At 36.5% G+C, this 12,300-nt stretch overlaps 1 protein-coding gene across 3 annotated transcripts in view; it reads right to left on the reverse strand.

Annotated features, from left to right (window-relative positions):
- The window catches only part of epha4b (eph receptor A4b), a 113,175-nt gene that overhangs the window by 35,271 nt on the left and 65,604 nt on the right, over positions 1-12,300 (reverse strand). For all 3 annotated transcript variants that reach the window (XR_001480125.2, XR_001480126.2, XM_006637683.3), the window contains exon 8: positions 11,119-11,227. Coding sequence is in view for 1 of the 3 variants with exons in the window: in XM_006637683.3 (XP_006637746.2) it covers positions 11,119-11,227 (109 nt within the window). In the remaining 2 variants the exon portion in view is untranslated. The remainder of the gene's footprint in view (positions 1-11,118; positions 11,228-12,300) is intronic.

Here is a 12,300-nt window from a genome sequence, read left to right on the forward strand (position 1 = left end):
CACATCTGTCTCCATTAAGGAAAGCTGGCAACATTTTCATGCTGACAATCCTGATTTACTGACTCGAAATTAAAGAATGGGGCTATTTTCCATTTAAATATCCTCCCAAGAAGCATCAGCCCTCACAGTAACCGCCCCCATGTCTCACTGTTTTTTCTTCAATCTTCTGCATCTTGGCACCTTATGTTGGTCACCACCACTACCGCATCAGTTATGTTCTTTAAAATTCTGCATTAATACTGAAGCTATGATTGTGATCAGTATTTCAAACAAAGGGCTTTTTCAGCCGAAGAATTTTAAAACAAATTATTTTACATAACATAGTAACTCAGCCTTGCCCTAAACATAGTGAAAAAAAAAAAAACAGGATTCTTAAACATACTATTAATATCACATCACGGATATGATCAAATCCATTTCCAATAACATCGATTTCCAAAGTGTTCTTCCACCCTTAATACATGTTTGCACAAGCAGAACATCAACCTTGCAATTGTTCAACTTCACAGTTTGCTGGTAAGCTTTCACTTTCAGTTGAAAGCTCTAGAACATTTCAAGGTCCTTTAGTATATATGTGACTCTTCACCGTCATTATTCTCCATTTCTTGTGTCTGCAAACATCAGCAAAATTGATGCTGCTATTTGTAAAATGCTTCATCAGCCAGATTTAACACCTAGAAGCCAAGGCTGGTTTCTTTCATTCCTGTTTCTAATATTGTTCCCTCACTCGTGCAAGAAAAATCAGCCAAGTGTGGTTTCATACATTCACATTCAAAGTCTGGTCTGTATAAACAAGGGTGCTGTAATTGCTATCAGTGTGAAGCACTACATCAAGTGTCAGTTATACTGCAGACAATGTTTAATTGCTCATCTTGATTACCCCATGCCTGCCGTGGGCTCCAAATGGTGAGTTTCCAACCTTAGTCCTCCATTCAGCAATAAACGTGTGACCTTGGATGTTCAGTACACACTATTTCATGTGTGCAGTGAGCTCAGAACAACAGAGCAACTGATGAATAGAGCTTAGCATTCAGTTAGAGCAAGGAGACCATACAGTACACAAGGGCTGCAAAAGAAAGGTTTAAAACAAGTATAATAACAATATGAAATTCCATTTAATACGTAGTAACAGTTTTACTCCATATTAGTAGTTTGCATAAAGAAAAGAAAAACATTATCTATTTTTTGGCAAATTAATCATAGTGTACACACCTTTAAAAACACATTTCAGTTTACTACAACAAAAACTCCATCATTGCCATGGTATATACAAGAATTGATTGAAATTTTACAGGTATGATATGTTGAAAAAATCTATAACTGTTTAAATCGGTGTTACCTACAACATTCAATTTTAATATTAATTTAAATATAAAATTTGAATTTGTATGGACACATGGAATTCCACTGTATTTTAATTCAGGGTTTATGTACTATATAAATGTAATCTTTTTTGAAAAATCTAATACAAATATTTCCTTTATAAAAGTTCATTCCCTGTAGGATATCTGGTATGAAGCCATCTTGTTAATGCTTAAACGCTCACTCATGCATTACCCAAATCCATTTTTTTCTTATTCCCAATTAGGATCAACAATCATAAGATGAATGATTTATCCCATGGAATCCAGACGTAGTGCCATATAGATTCATACAGTCTGACATTCATTATTAATAAAATGCAATATTTCTCATTTATAGCATTCGACAATAGGCACCAAGCAATGGCGAGGCTTGATTACTTATTTGCAGTGTAATGCGATTTTGCAGTCCACCAAATTAGAAAACTCAATTGGATGCGGCTGATAAGTAGGGAAAGGAAAGGCAAAAGATATAGTGTGCTAGGTGGGCTGTCAAACTGAAAAAATGCATTAAATGCATAGGCCATATACAATGTAATTTACAAGTCCGACAACAAAACAGGCAAAATTGTGCTAGCCTTTGTGTGCAAACATACAGCACAATGCCCTACTACAAAATTAAGCAATGAAGAATAATGAAAAAAAAAGCAAACGGGATTGGAAATATTATTCTTTGATGTCTTCTGCTTGCGTTTAAACTTTTCTGGTGTACAACAGGAAAGCAAGTCGACATTTTACATCAATAGCTTATTAGGCACATAATGATATTTATATTTTAAATAGTGAGCAGATACGTTTGTTGACTGAGCTGGCTTGTTTCTTGAGATAACAAAATACTTCAAATCATGTGATTTTGTAAACACCCCACATGTTACAGCTGGCAAAATTAGTTAAGAATCTATATGATTTTAATTGACACAAGGACACAGAAATGTGATCATGTCATGCTTGAGTAATCATTATGCTTGAGATAGCCTGATTGCTTTTGATATACAGTAATTGAAGATGGCCTGTCTGCAAAAGCTGAAATTAGAAAAATAAATCCCTGGAAGTAATAACTTCCAATTTGCACATGCCATTAACTAGACACAATTGTACCAGGCCACCCTTTGCCAACTTGTTGTGGCTACAAAGGAAAAGTGGAAGAACCTCTTACAGCAATCTGTCCAGTACCTGGTCAGATGTATGCATCAAAGTAGCTTGGGTTGTTTTCATACTTAGAGAAGTCATACCTGATGATAACTAAAGTAATGTTTTCAGCTTTACAGCATGTCATGTTTCAAACTGATCCAGAATCTTTGATCTGTATATATTTGATCAAAGTTTGTTTTGTATTATTATATTTTGTATTATTATATTATACTTGTCATTCATATTATTATCATGATGTGACGGGAAGGTCTTTGCCCCTCATCAACCCATCTCTTCTGACCCACCATCTCGATTATCAAGACCTTTCAAGGAAAACCAAATTAAAAAAAAAAACCTCAATCATCTGACACGTCGCCTGAAAAAAATTACAAATGGTACAGCTTGCAGGAATACTGAACTATCAAACTCTGTACTTATTCAATTCTAATGGATGCCCGTCAAGCACCTTAATGCAAACACAGAAAAGACCTAGCATTGCAGAATGACTGGAACATCAATATCAATGTGCTACAGGTATGCATTTTTATACTTTTAAAAAGCTTTCACATCTAAAGCGTCTGGCTTCCTTTTTATTCTAAGAACAAGGTGCTTTCTTCCAGGCAGTAGATAATTATGATACAGAATGTCGATATAAAAGTTGGGATAACCCTCTCAAATTACAAAGACTGAACCATTATAAGTCAAAAAAGGCAAAAAAATAGCACGTGTGTAATTAAAGGAATCAGAAAGTGTGTAAATCCATGTATATATTTTTGATTACAGACTCCATTCTTCTACTATTCAGTAAGGTCATTGGAAATGAATAAAATAACAGAAGGAAATGTTTTAATCATTCTCATACAGACTCTAGCTGCTGTAGTTTTGTACAATTTCCAGTGAAACACCAGGCATTCCAAATTCAGGGACACTCATTCACAGACTTGTAGATTAGTGCAGCTATTCAAGGGGAAGGTTCCAATAACTTACATTTAATTTATATTTAAAATACACTACATTTCATAATGAACAGAGTTCCTGAAAGAGGATGCAGTGCAGTGTCATGATTGAGGAAACCAAGGATTTTCTTTCAATAAAAAATAAGCATTTCAGAATGCCACACAGGCAAACATGTACTTGCACTGGATACATTACTGATACTGCAAAAAAGAGCGACCTTTCTTAGAAAAGTAGTATTAATGATGTTTTCAGAATTTAATATTAAAAACATGTATCGCTAATGCCTCCTCTCATAGCACAATCTTAATAATCCCTTGGTTACACTAAAATGGCCTCAATTTGTATGGAAGGGAGAACACTTTAAGATCAGACAATTTCTATTCATCTCTTGTGTGACTTGCAGCTAATAAGATGGAGCTGGACCAAAGAAATTGCTGTTTTATTTCAGGACTTTAATCAGAATGAGTGGGCCTGGAGATTAATGTTAATCAACGACACAGCCTTTATTTCTGTTAAAGAGCTAAGGGAAAACGCAAAGTACGTAATCATTATAGTCTTAAAACAGTTCATCAGATGACTGAAAAACCTCTTTTTGAAATATAACAATGAAGTGGATGATAAAACAAGCTATTATGCAAAAAGTCTAAGCTTCTACTCAGAAAAAAATGATCATTCAATTCTTCAGTTTGTGCATCCCCAGCTTTGTATGCTATAATCCTTTACTGGATTTATGACATTTTATCTTCTTTTCATTCTGATCATGTAAAGTGCATTGCAATTTTAAGAAAGCAGATTATTAGCACAGTAATGATAATAAATCACATTAGATCTAATACATCAATGGTTTGGTCTATAGAATATGTGTGAATACATTTAATTTAATAAAGCTTTGTTACAGCAACTACAGTATAGGCACAACAGATAAAAGTCAGGATGTCTGAAAATTTGTCTTCCTTTAGGTTTTATATTTTCTATATTTATTATATTATGTACTCCGTTCAAAGTTTAACAAAACTACTGGCAAAACAGCCAGTTTCTCTGGTACAATTGAGGCCTTTGAGAATTTAATAATAACCTTACTAGAGCTATCAAGCAAAGGGGCTACGTTTATTAATTAGAATACCTGTGGTTCTGTACCTGCTGCGCAGTACTGTCTCCTATTCCTGTTGGGCATCGCAGCCCTGAAGCTCAGAACAAATCAGATGAGTGATCAATGAGGTGAGCAGGGCACCTGCCACAACTACTCCTCTTTGTGATTCATTTAGCTGGGTTGGATTCCATTTTTTGCCAAGTATCTAGTTAGTTTACAATCCTTTGTAGCCTTATACGAAAAAAAAAAACTGTGGAGCACCGAGCTGTCATAAAAGTGCAGTTATACTGTGTCTAGAAAGATCCAAGTCTAGGACACATAGGACTGTAGGTAATGCCACATCAGATTTTGAAAAGAAATCCATTAAATAATTTACATTCTGAAATACAGAAGCTTTGTTACTCCCAGCTATACCCGATGTACTGAATATACTGCAGTTAAAACAGCCACTAGCAAGGATTTCATCACAGGGACTCATTGCTCTTGAACCTCTGAACATTAGTCAAATGCCTTTAGAAACTACATGAGAAATGAAATACTTCACATTCTCACCACACTAAAGAAAGCATGGTGCACAGCACCATAGCCACACATTTGGGGAATATAAGCTGCCTTTATATAAGAATACAAGTTAATAAAGAGCATTCAGTTATTTTCTGTTTTATATTTCTAATTAATTTAGGAGAATCTCTATTTTTTCACTTTGACATTATAGAGTGTTTTGTGTCAATAAATAGCAAAACATCCCAACTTAATACATGATGATTCCATATACAGTAGTAACACAATAAAATGTGACAAAGTCCAAGGGGGTGAATACTTTTGATAGCCACTGGAAGTAACATATGGCCTAACAGTGATCAGCTTTGAGTGGGTTTGTTTTGGTATTTTTTAAATATTATTTTCAGTTCTCTAACATTATTTTAATATACCCACAGTGCATTAAGCCAGATGTTTTATCTTGAACGTAAGCAATCGTATCCCGAGGCTTGTAGAACATACAGTACAGTAGTAGTCTTCTTAGGGAACAATTTATGATGAGAAAATGTTTGAAGAAATAAATCAAAAGTCAGGAAAATCATCCTGCCAATTTAATCTACAATTAGAATGATACAGTAGCTCATCCTACGTTTTCTGTTTTAGCCCAAAGAAATGAGCCTGGAATGTTTTCTTTTCTCTTGCCTCTCCTTATTATTGTAAAAGCTGTGCAATACAAGGATACTTAACATCTGAACATCAAGAAGGTCACAAACGAGAGTAAACCATTCGATCCATTGTGCTCATTATGGTTGTGTTTCTCTGTAGCTACAAAGCCAGTGCTGGTTACACAACCATAAGAACATAGCAAAGGTTTCAAATTAGAGCAGGCCATTCAGTCTATCCAACTCGTTTGGATAGTTAATAACTAATTGGTCCTTGGATAGGAACCCTGGATCAATTATTAGCAACCAAAGCAGCAACCCCCACCCCAACAATTTTCAAACAGTCAAAGAAACTCAACTTGCATTTGTTTGAGGGGTGGGGGGAAACCTGTGTACTGAAGAAAACACTGGGAGCACAAGCAAAACTTCACAGAGCCAGGTGATTTCAAATTGGAACTGACTCCAGAATCCAGGAATTGTTTGGCAGCAGAGCTAACAACCTTGGCACCTTGCAGTCCTTAAGTAATGGCTTTCAACATACGGTATGGAGGGACTACAAAAAACGTATCTGCATACCCATCCAGAACCTGCTAAATGCCGCACTGCATAGGCACGTTCAAGACATTCATTTCAAAATGCACACTAAGAAAACAGCAAAAAAAGTAGTCTAAACTTCCTGATGGCTTTCTAGTCTTGCAGATGATGCGCATCCATTAAGTGGTAGAAAGAACACCTGCGCTCTCCACATCAACATTTGTCAAGCATAGGAAAATATTCCAACAAGGTAACCAAGTATAAACTAAGTCATTATCAATGAACTGACATATTTTAATTGCTTCTTGAGTAAAAAGGGAGAAACGGCACAATGAACACCAGCCATCTGCTATCGATATTATTTGCCAGTTGCTGGTGCTTTCGTACCTCTCTGAGACACTCTGCCTGAAGGCTAACAGGCAAATTAAAACTGCAAAAGTTGTGCAGAAATTCTTTAATGATACTGTCTCTTACGGTTTTAGTTTCTTTTCTCAGCCCCAATTAGTTGTCTGCATACTGGGTTCAAATACTGTCTTAGCAGGATCTACTGGAGAAATGTTTCCAATAGACTGTGCACGACAACTGAAAAAGAATTTAAGAAATATAACAGCTGTGAAAACACACTCTATGTGCTGTGTAGTTTTTGAATATTAAGCCATGTTTAATTATTCTCCTGTCCTCAAAAAGCTGTGGAGCCAGAACTGTTTGACATTTAAAACTTGGAATCCACTCTAAAAGCTTCCCTATTTTAAACAACATGTAAGAAGGCCGACTCAGATCATTTCCTTCTTAGTACCAACAACTGCAAAGAATTAAACTGTCAACATTTGCTTTGCAAAAAATAAAAAAACAACCAAATATGTATTAATTTACCTCTAATCAACAGAGGCTTAACCTGAAATTATTTATCCTTTGTTGAAATTAATTGCAAAATAAATTTACCATATAGTGGCAATTAAAAGATATTTTTTTCCTGCAGCAGAACACAAATCAAAATTAAATAACTACATGCTAACAGCAATATTTAGTGATCTTACAACATATTTGTACAAGAAAGAATGGCAGAATTAATCCATCAATTGAAGTGAAATATAGCTTTTAAGCAGGATACTAAAATAGGACAGAGACACTTCCTTTTTTCATAGCAAGTTCTGCACTCACATTTACTAATACATTTATTATTACGGAATGAAATCAACTTATTTTGCCCCTATAACTGCGACTGGCAACACATCTAAAGCTATGAGGTCCATTCTTCTACAGCATAACTCACACACGCATCTAATCTGCTTCAACGTTAAATACCTGAAAGAGATTTATGTTACAAAAATAAACTTCCAGGACATTTACAGAATAATTTTAAGGCATCTTTCTACAGCATCTAAGTTGAGGTGTCTGAACTGAACTGCTTTTCCCTTCTGTTCCCATGCTACGAAAAGAAAGACTTGGGTTTTACAGGGTAATTAGCAGCAGTTCAGGACTTAGGAGCTGACATTCATCTGTACAAGAGCCACGAGATATCCAGACTCCCCAAAGCAGATGGGAAATCAGTGCTACATCTGTGCAAAACCTGGGATCCCATGGGCTTGGCCATACCTCAGCAAGATAAAGCGGACAGTGCAGGGAATGGAAAAGACTCAGAGTCTGAAGATCTATAGCTTTACAAAGACATCCGCAAAATGTAAGCAACCAACAAGTCTTATATTAGACTCTCTCCGACTTCCTGAACCCCAGCCGCTCTGGGAATTGAGCACCCAGCTCAAATTGCACCAAACAGTGCTCTTTCTCTTTATTTCTCAGACATGTGCTTTGATCTTTTGAGAACACCCTCTGCAATCACAGTGCATGTTTTGAGGATCTTTAGATGTCCTTCATCAAGAGGACACAAACGAAGAAAAAATCTTTTCACCTTTCGCTTTCCAGTCTGCTTTCAGCTCCCAAAGAGTAACACTCCCCCACCTCCTTCACCAACACACACACACACTCCCGATTTTTCACTAAATGAAAAAAGGAAGCCTGTGTAATTTATGAAGATGTATCGACTTTCCTGTAAAACCTGGTTAGCACCTAGTTTGTCTAGCACCTCTCTAGTAAGCTGTAATTGCTTTCCATCTGCTTTCCTTCGAATTCTGTGCTCCCCTCAGTTCTTACTAATGAGCTACGGCTTTTATTTCTGATCATGACTCCTATCTTGCCACATCTGTATTCCAGCACACCTTTGTTCTTAGGAAGCACATAGAATTAAACTGTAAAATGTATTTATGTGCAAGAGGTATAGTATATGAGAATCCATGCTGATTAGGTCCCTGTGCAATCAATACTGAATGGGGTGCTTGGGCTGATAGGTAATAACCTTCAATCAATTTTAATGATTTTACAAGAAACATAAAATTAGGTCCTGGACCTGGAAAGGAACACAGACATATTTCATTAATTATACCGTGTTTCACAAGATACAGAGTTTAATTTTCTTGTGTGTACTATTGAAAAGCACAGAGTGTTCAGGGAGATTTAATGTAGCACCACTAGATCGAAACACTAAGGCTAATACAGAGCACAAAGAGACACTAAAAAGGCTGGTGATTTGTACCACTGTGGCAAAGGACAGTCAGAAAGTCCCATAGTACACTACAGGAGGTTGAGATCACCTCTAGATCACCGCTAGATCTCTTAAAAGAAGTTTAGAAGCAGCAAATCCAAGTGAAACAGGACTAATCATGACCTCTGAACCTCCTGACCTGACCAGGAGAATTCTGTCTCAGCAATGCTTGATCTGCAGGGTTAACTCAGAGAGAGGGCGTTGTGTACCTTGGCCAGACACTGCATCTACGAGAACCACACTACTCTATTAGTGAGAAAAAAAAACTTAATCACCTAGTGAGCAATAAGGAAAACAGGCCTCCCTTTCCTTTAAAACTGGGTCAATATATTAAAACCAGTACAGATGTAGGTTTAAAGTTGTACATAGATGTGTATATAAGACCAATAGATATCTTTAGCACAGAGGAAAAGTTAATGTTCATGTCAGAGTAAATGCTATAACTAGTGGCTCATTGATCCAAGCAATACATTGAGCCATGTCTTGAAATGAGCTACAGTAGGATATTAGCTTTGACAACATGGTTTGTTAGCTTAAAAAACTGGATAGTAAAATATGTGCCTGCTGTTTTGAGTCTTTAATGCACTTTCCCTTAATTTGCAATTCTGTCCTCTGATTTGTGTTTAATCTTTAATTCTGAATAAGTCCATAATTACAGCTGATCTTGTCAATGCGTTTAAGAATTCTGAATATTTGAATCAGTAATCCCTCATATTCTCCCAGGGACATCTTATTTTGGGAACATGTAGGACTGTACTGTATCTACTAAATAAGTGAAACAAACTTCACAAACATTCTCCAGGTTTCACCAGGACAAGTGGATTTAAATTGGATGGCTGGAAGATCACATACAGTCTATTTAGCAATTCATAATAAATGAAAGCTTTTATTAAATAAAAATGAAATAAATAAAACAGTACATACAAATTCAAGGGGAAGCTCACCAAAGAATCCAAGCGGCGCGTCTCTTCTTTTTAGCAAGCGTGAGTTTAATACTATTCTTACTTGCAGTGCAATAGAGGATTTAGACCTGGGGATTCATCCCCATTGAAGACACTGCTGTTGTACACATCAATCTATTTTTTTTGCCACTTTATAGAACCAATTTTTTTCTTCTGTGGATTGAAGAGAACTTCTTGATGTGCTACTATACTGTAAATGAGTTCCCACAGATTATGAACAAAAGAATGGTTTCACACAAGAGGAAGAGATTTAGGTTCCAAATGTACAGCACATCTACCTCCTTTCATGTTACTGATTTTAATTATTTCTCTGCCGATTGGTTCCAGAGGCTCAGATGAACTATACTGCAAAAGTTGTTTACTTGAAATAAAGTTCGGCAGTCCAAGATTAGTTCTAATCAGGGTGTGTGCAGAACCTCTTGCCTGTTATCCGTATATTTATTAATTGTATCATTACTTTGAGTGACTCGGCCGTCAATGAGATGCTGATAAAGCCCTGAGTCAGAGCTGAAAGAGTGGTCACAGAATGGTGCGTGATGTGAGAGGGCTGCCATGGTCACAGCCCTCCCTTCAGCAAACACAGCCAGAGTCTGCTTTGATGTGGCACTTACGCACTGCTCTCCTTGTCATATTAATTCCAGAAATAAATAGATATAATTCTGTTTTGTTCTCTGTATTTTCTTTTTTTTCTTGTGATAAAGGGAAGGATTCCAAAAGGCGACTCTGAATAACTGCCCAATGGCTGTTACACTGAGGACTGATTGCCTTTGGACTGCTCCATACTCAGAATTCAGGTTCACTCTTAGGCTAAACCCTTGTTCCATCTGCCACTGTTCAGCTTTTTGGTCTGGTTTCAGCTTTTCAGCCTCTGAAAGCAGTGTTTAAAGAAAGCGGATGGGCTTTAGAGAGATGTAAGGCAGATCTGAGCCATTAGAAATCTCACCATACTCCACAAAGTGCTGCTACCTAAATTTGCTCCTATTCGCTTTTGACTGTCTCTGACTCTTACAAAGGTACAAAGGTTTGAAACACATCACAGGTTTTAAAAAGTGGATTTCTGTTCATTGACGGCTAGGACAAAGATGTCAGAGACAGGTCTCCCATGGTAAAAGTCCCGAAGCTTTTAGATTAACTTACAACCTCACCTGATCTGAATGGAGGCACTTATTTTATAATACTTATACTAATAATTCCTTACACTTATATAGCGTTTTTCTGGACACCATACTCACAGCGTCTCTGCCATATGAGCCGTCAAACATAATACAATGAAATAAGCCCTCAAAGAGCGTTCATTAAATCTTGGTGACAGGATAAAAGAAATAAGGAAACCAAAGCTTACCTCCCACTCACAACAAAGCATGCCACAAGAAATATGAGCAGAACAATTCCTCCTGCAATTGACACGGCAAGGATAGTCGGCTGGTTGGGGTCACCAATAGCAAGCATGTCTGTGAGGAGTGAAGAAAAAGTTACAGTACAGGTCCAAGAATTGATGAGGATTATACTAATGCCTTCTTCTGCATTGTGTTATTCAGCCTTGGCCTTGGCACAGGCACATCTGCAATCAGACACTTATTTACACAAGAAAGAAGGGAAATGAAACGCAGAATGAGGAAGAATACTCAGCACAGTCCAAACAAGGACTGTACTCTGACAGAAGAAAAGATTGAAGCAAAAAAAGATGTAAATTGTGATTTAAGTGGGCAATTCTACTTATGCAGGAACTAATAAATATAAATATACTGTATAATAAATATAGATTTGTAAACAAGAAAGCAATTGTCCAGAACACAGACCAGCTCTAAATCGTTTACTTTAAGGCACTTATTTCTAAAATAATGAAATGGTCCTTTGACCATTTAAATACAGTATAAGCACTGCGCATACAATTTCCATTCTCTATTTCAAAGTGAAACAAAGCTAAGGAATGTGAAACAATTTCTCACAATCTGACAAATACATGACAAGTGATGTACAAAATAGCCAATCAGAGATGCAGATTTGTTCCTAATATCCTGCAAAAAATATCTATAAAAAAGTATCTTCATTTTTATGTCATACCTGCCAAAAAGAAAAGCTTTCACTTAAAACCCCAAGCTACTGTACATGCATTCTGCTCTCTGCAGTTATTTTACAGATTGCTCACAAAACTCTGACAGAGATGAGAGCGCTGGTCTGATTGTAACATTACTATACCCATCAGGAAAAAAAAATCTTTTAACAGATGCAATGTAATGAAAACAACAGAGAATCTAGGACAGTGCAAATCTTTAAACTAATGCAAACTAAAACAAAAATATATTCCCATGGTTCATTCTCTCATAAATAATCTCTGTATTTCTATTTCTTAATATTCCCCTCAGCCCTCAGAGATAATATATTTCTGGTTCCCTATCAGATATGAAAACAAATCTAAAATTAGAAAAAGTAGCTGACCACTTCAGTGACTCCTACGGGAAGAAGCACTCTTCTACACCCAAACTGACAATCCGTCAGTCACTTGGTTTCACCCGGCGTTAGA

Source organism: Lepisosteus oculatus, chromosome 13 (assembly GCF_040954835.1).
Source record: "Lepisosteus oculatus isolate fLepOcu1 chromosome 13, fLepOcu1.hap2, whole genome shotgun sequence".
Taxonomy (NCBI): Eukaryota; Metazoa; Chordata; class Actinopteri; order Semionotiformes; family Lepisosteidae; genus Lepisosteus; species Lepisosteus oculatus.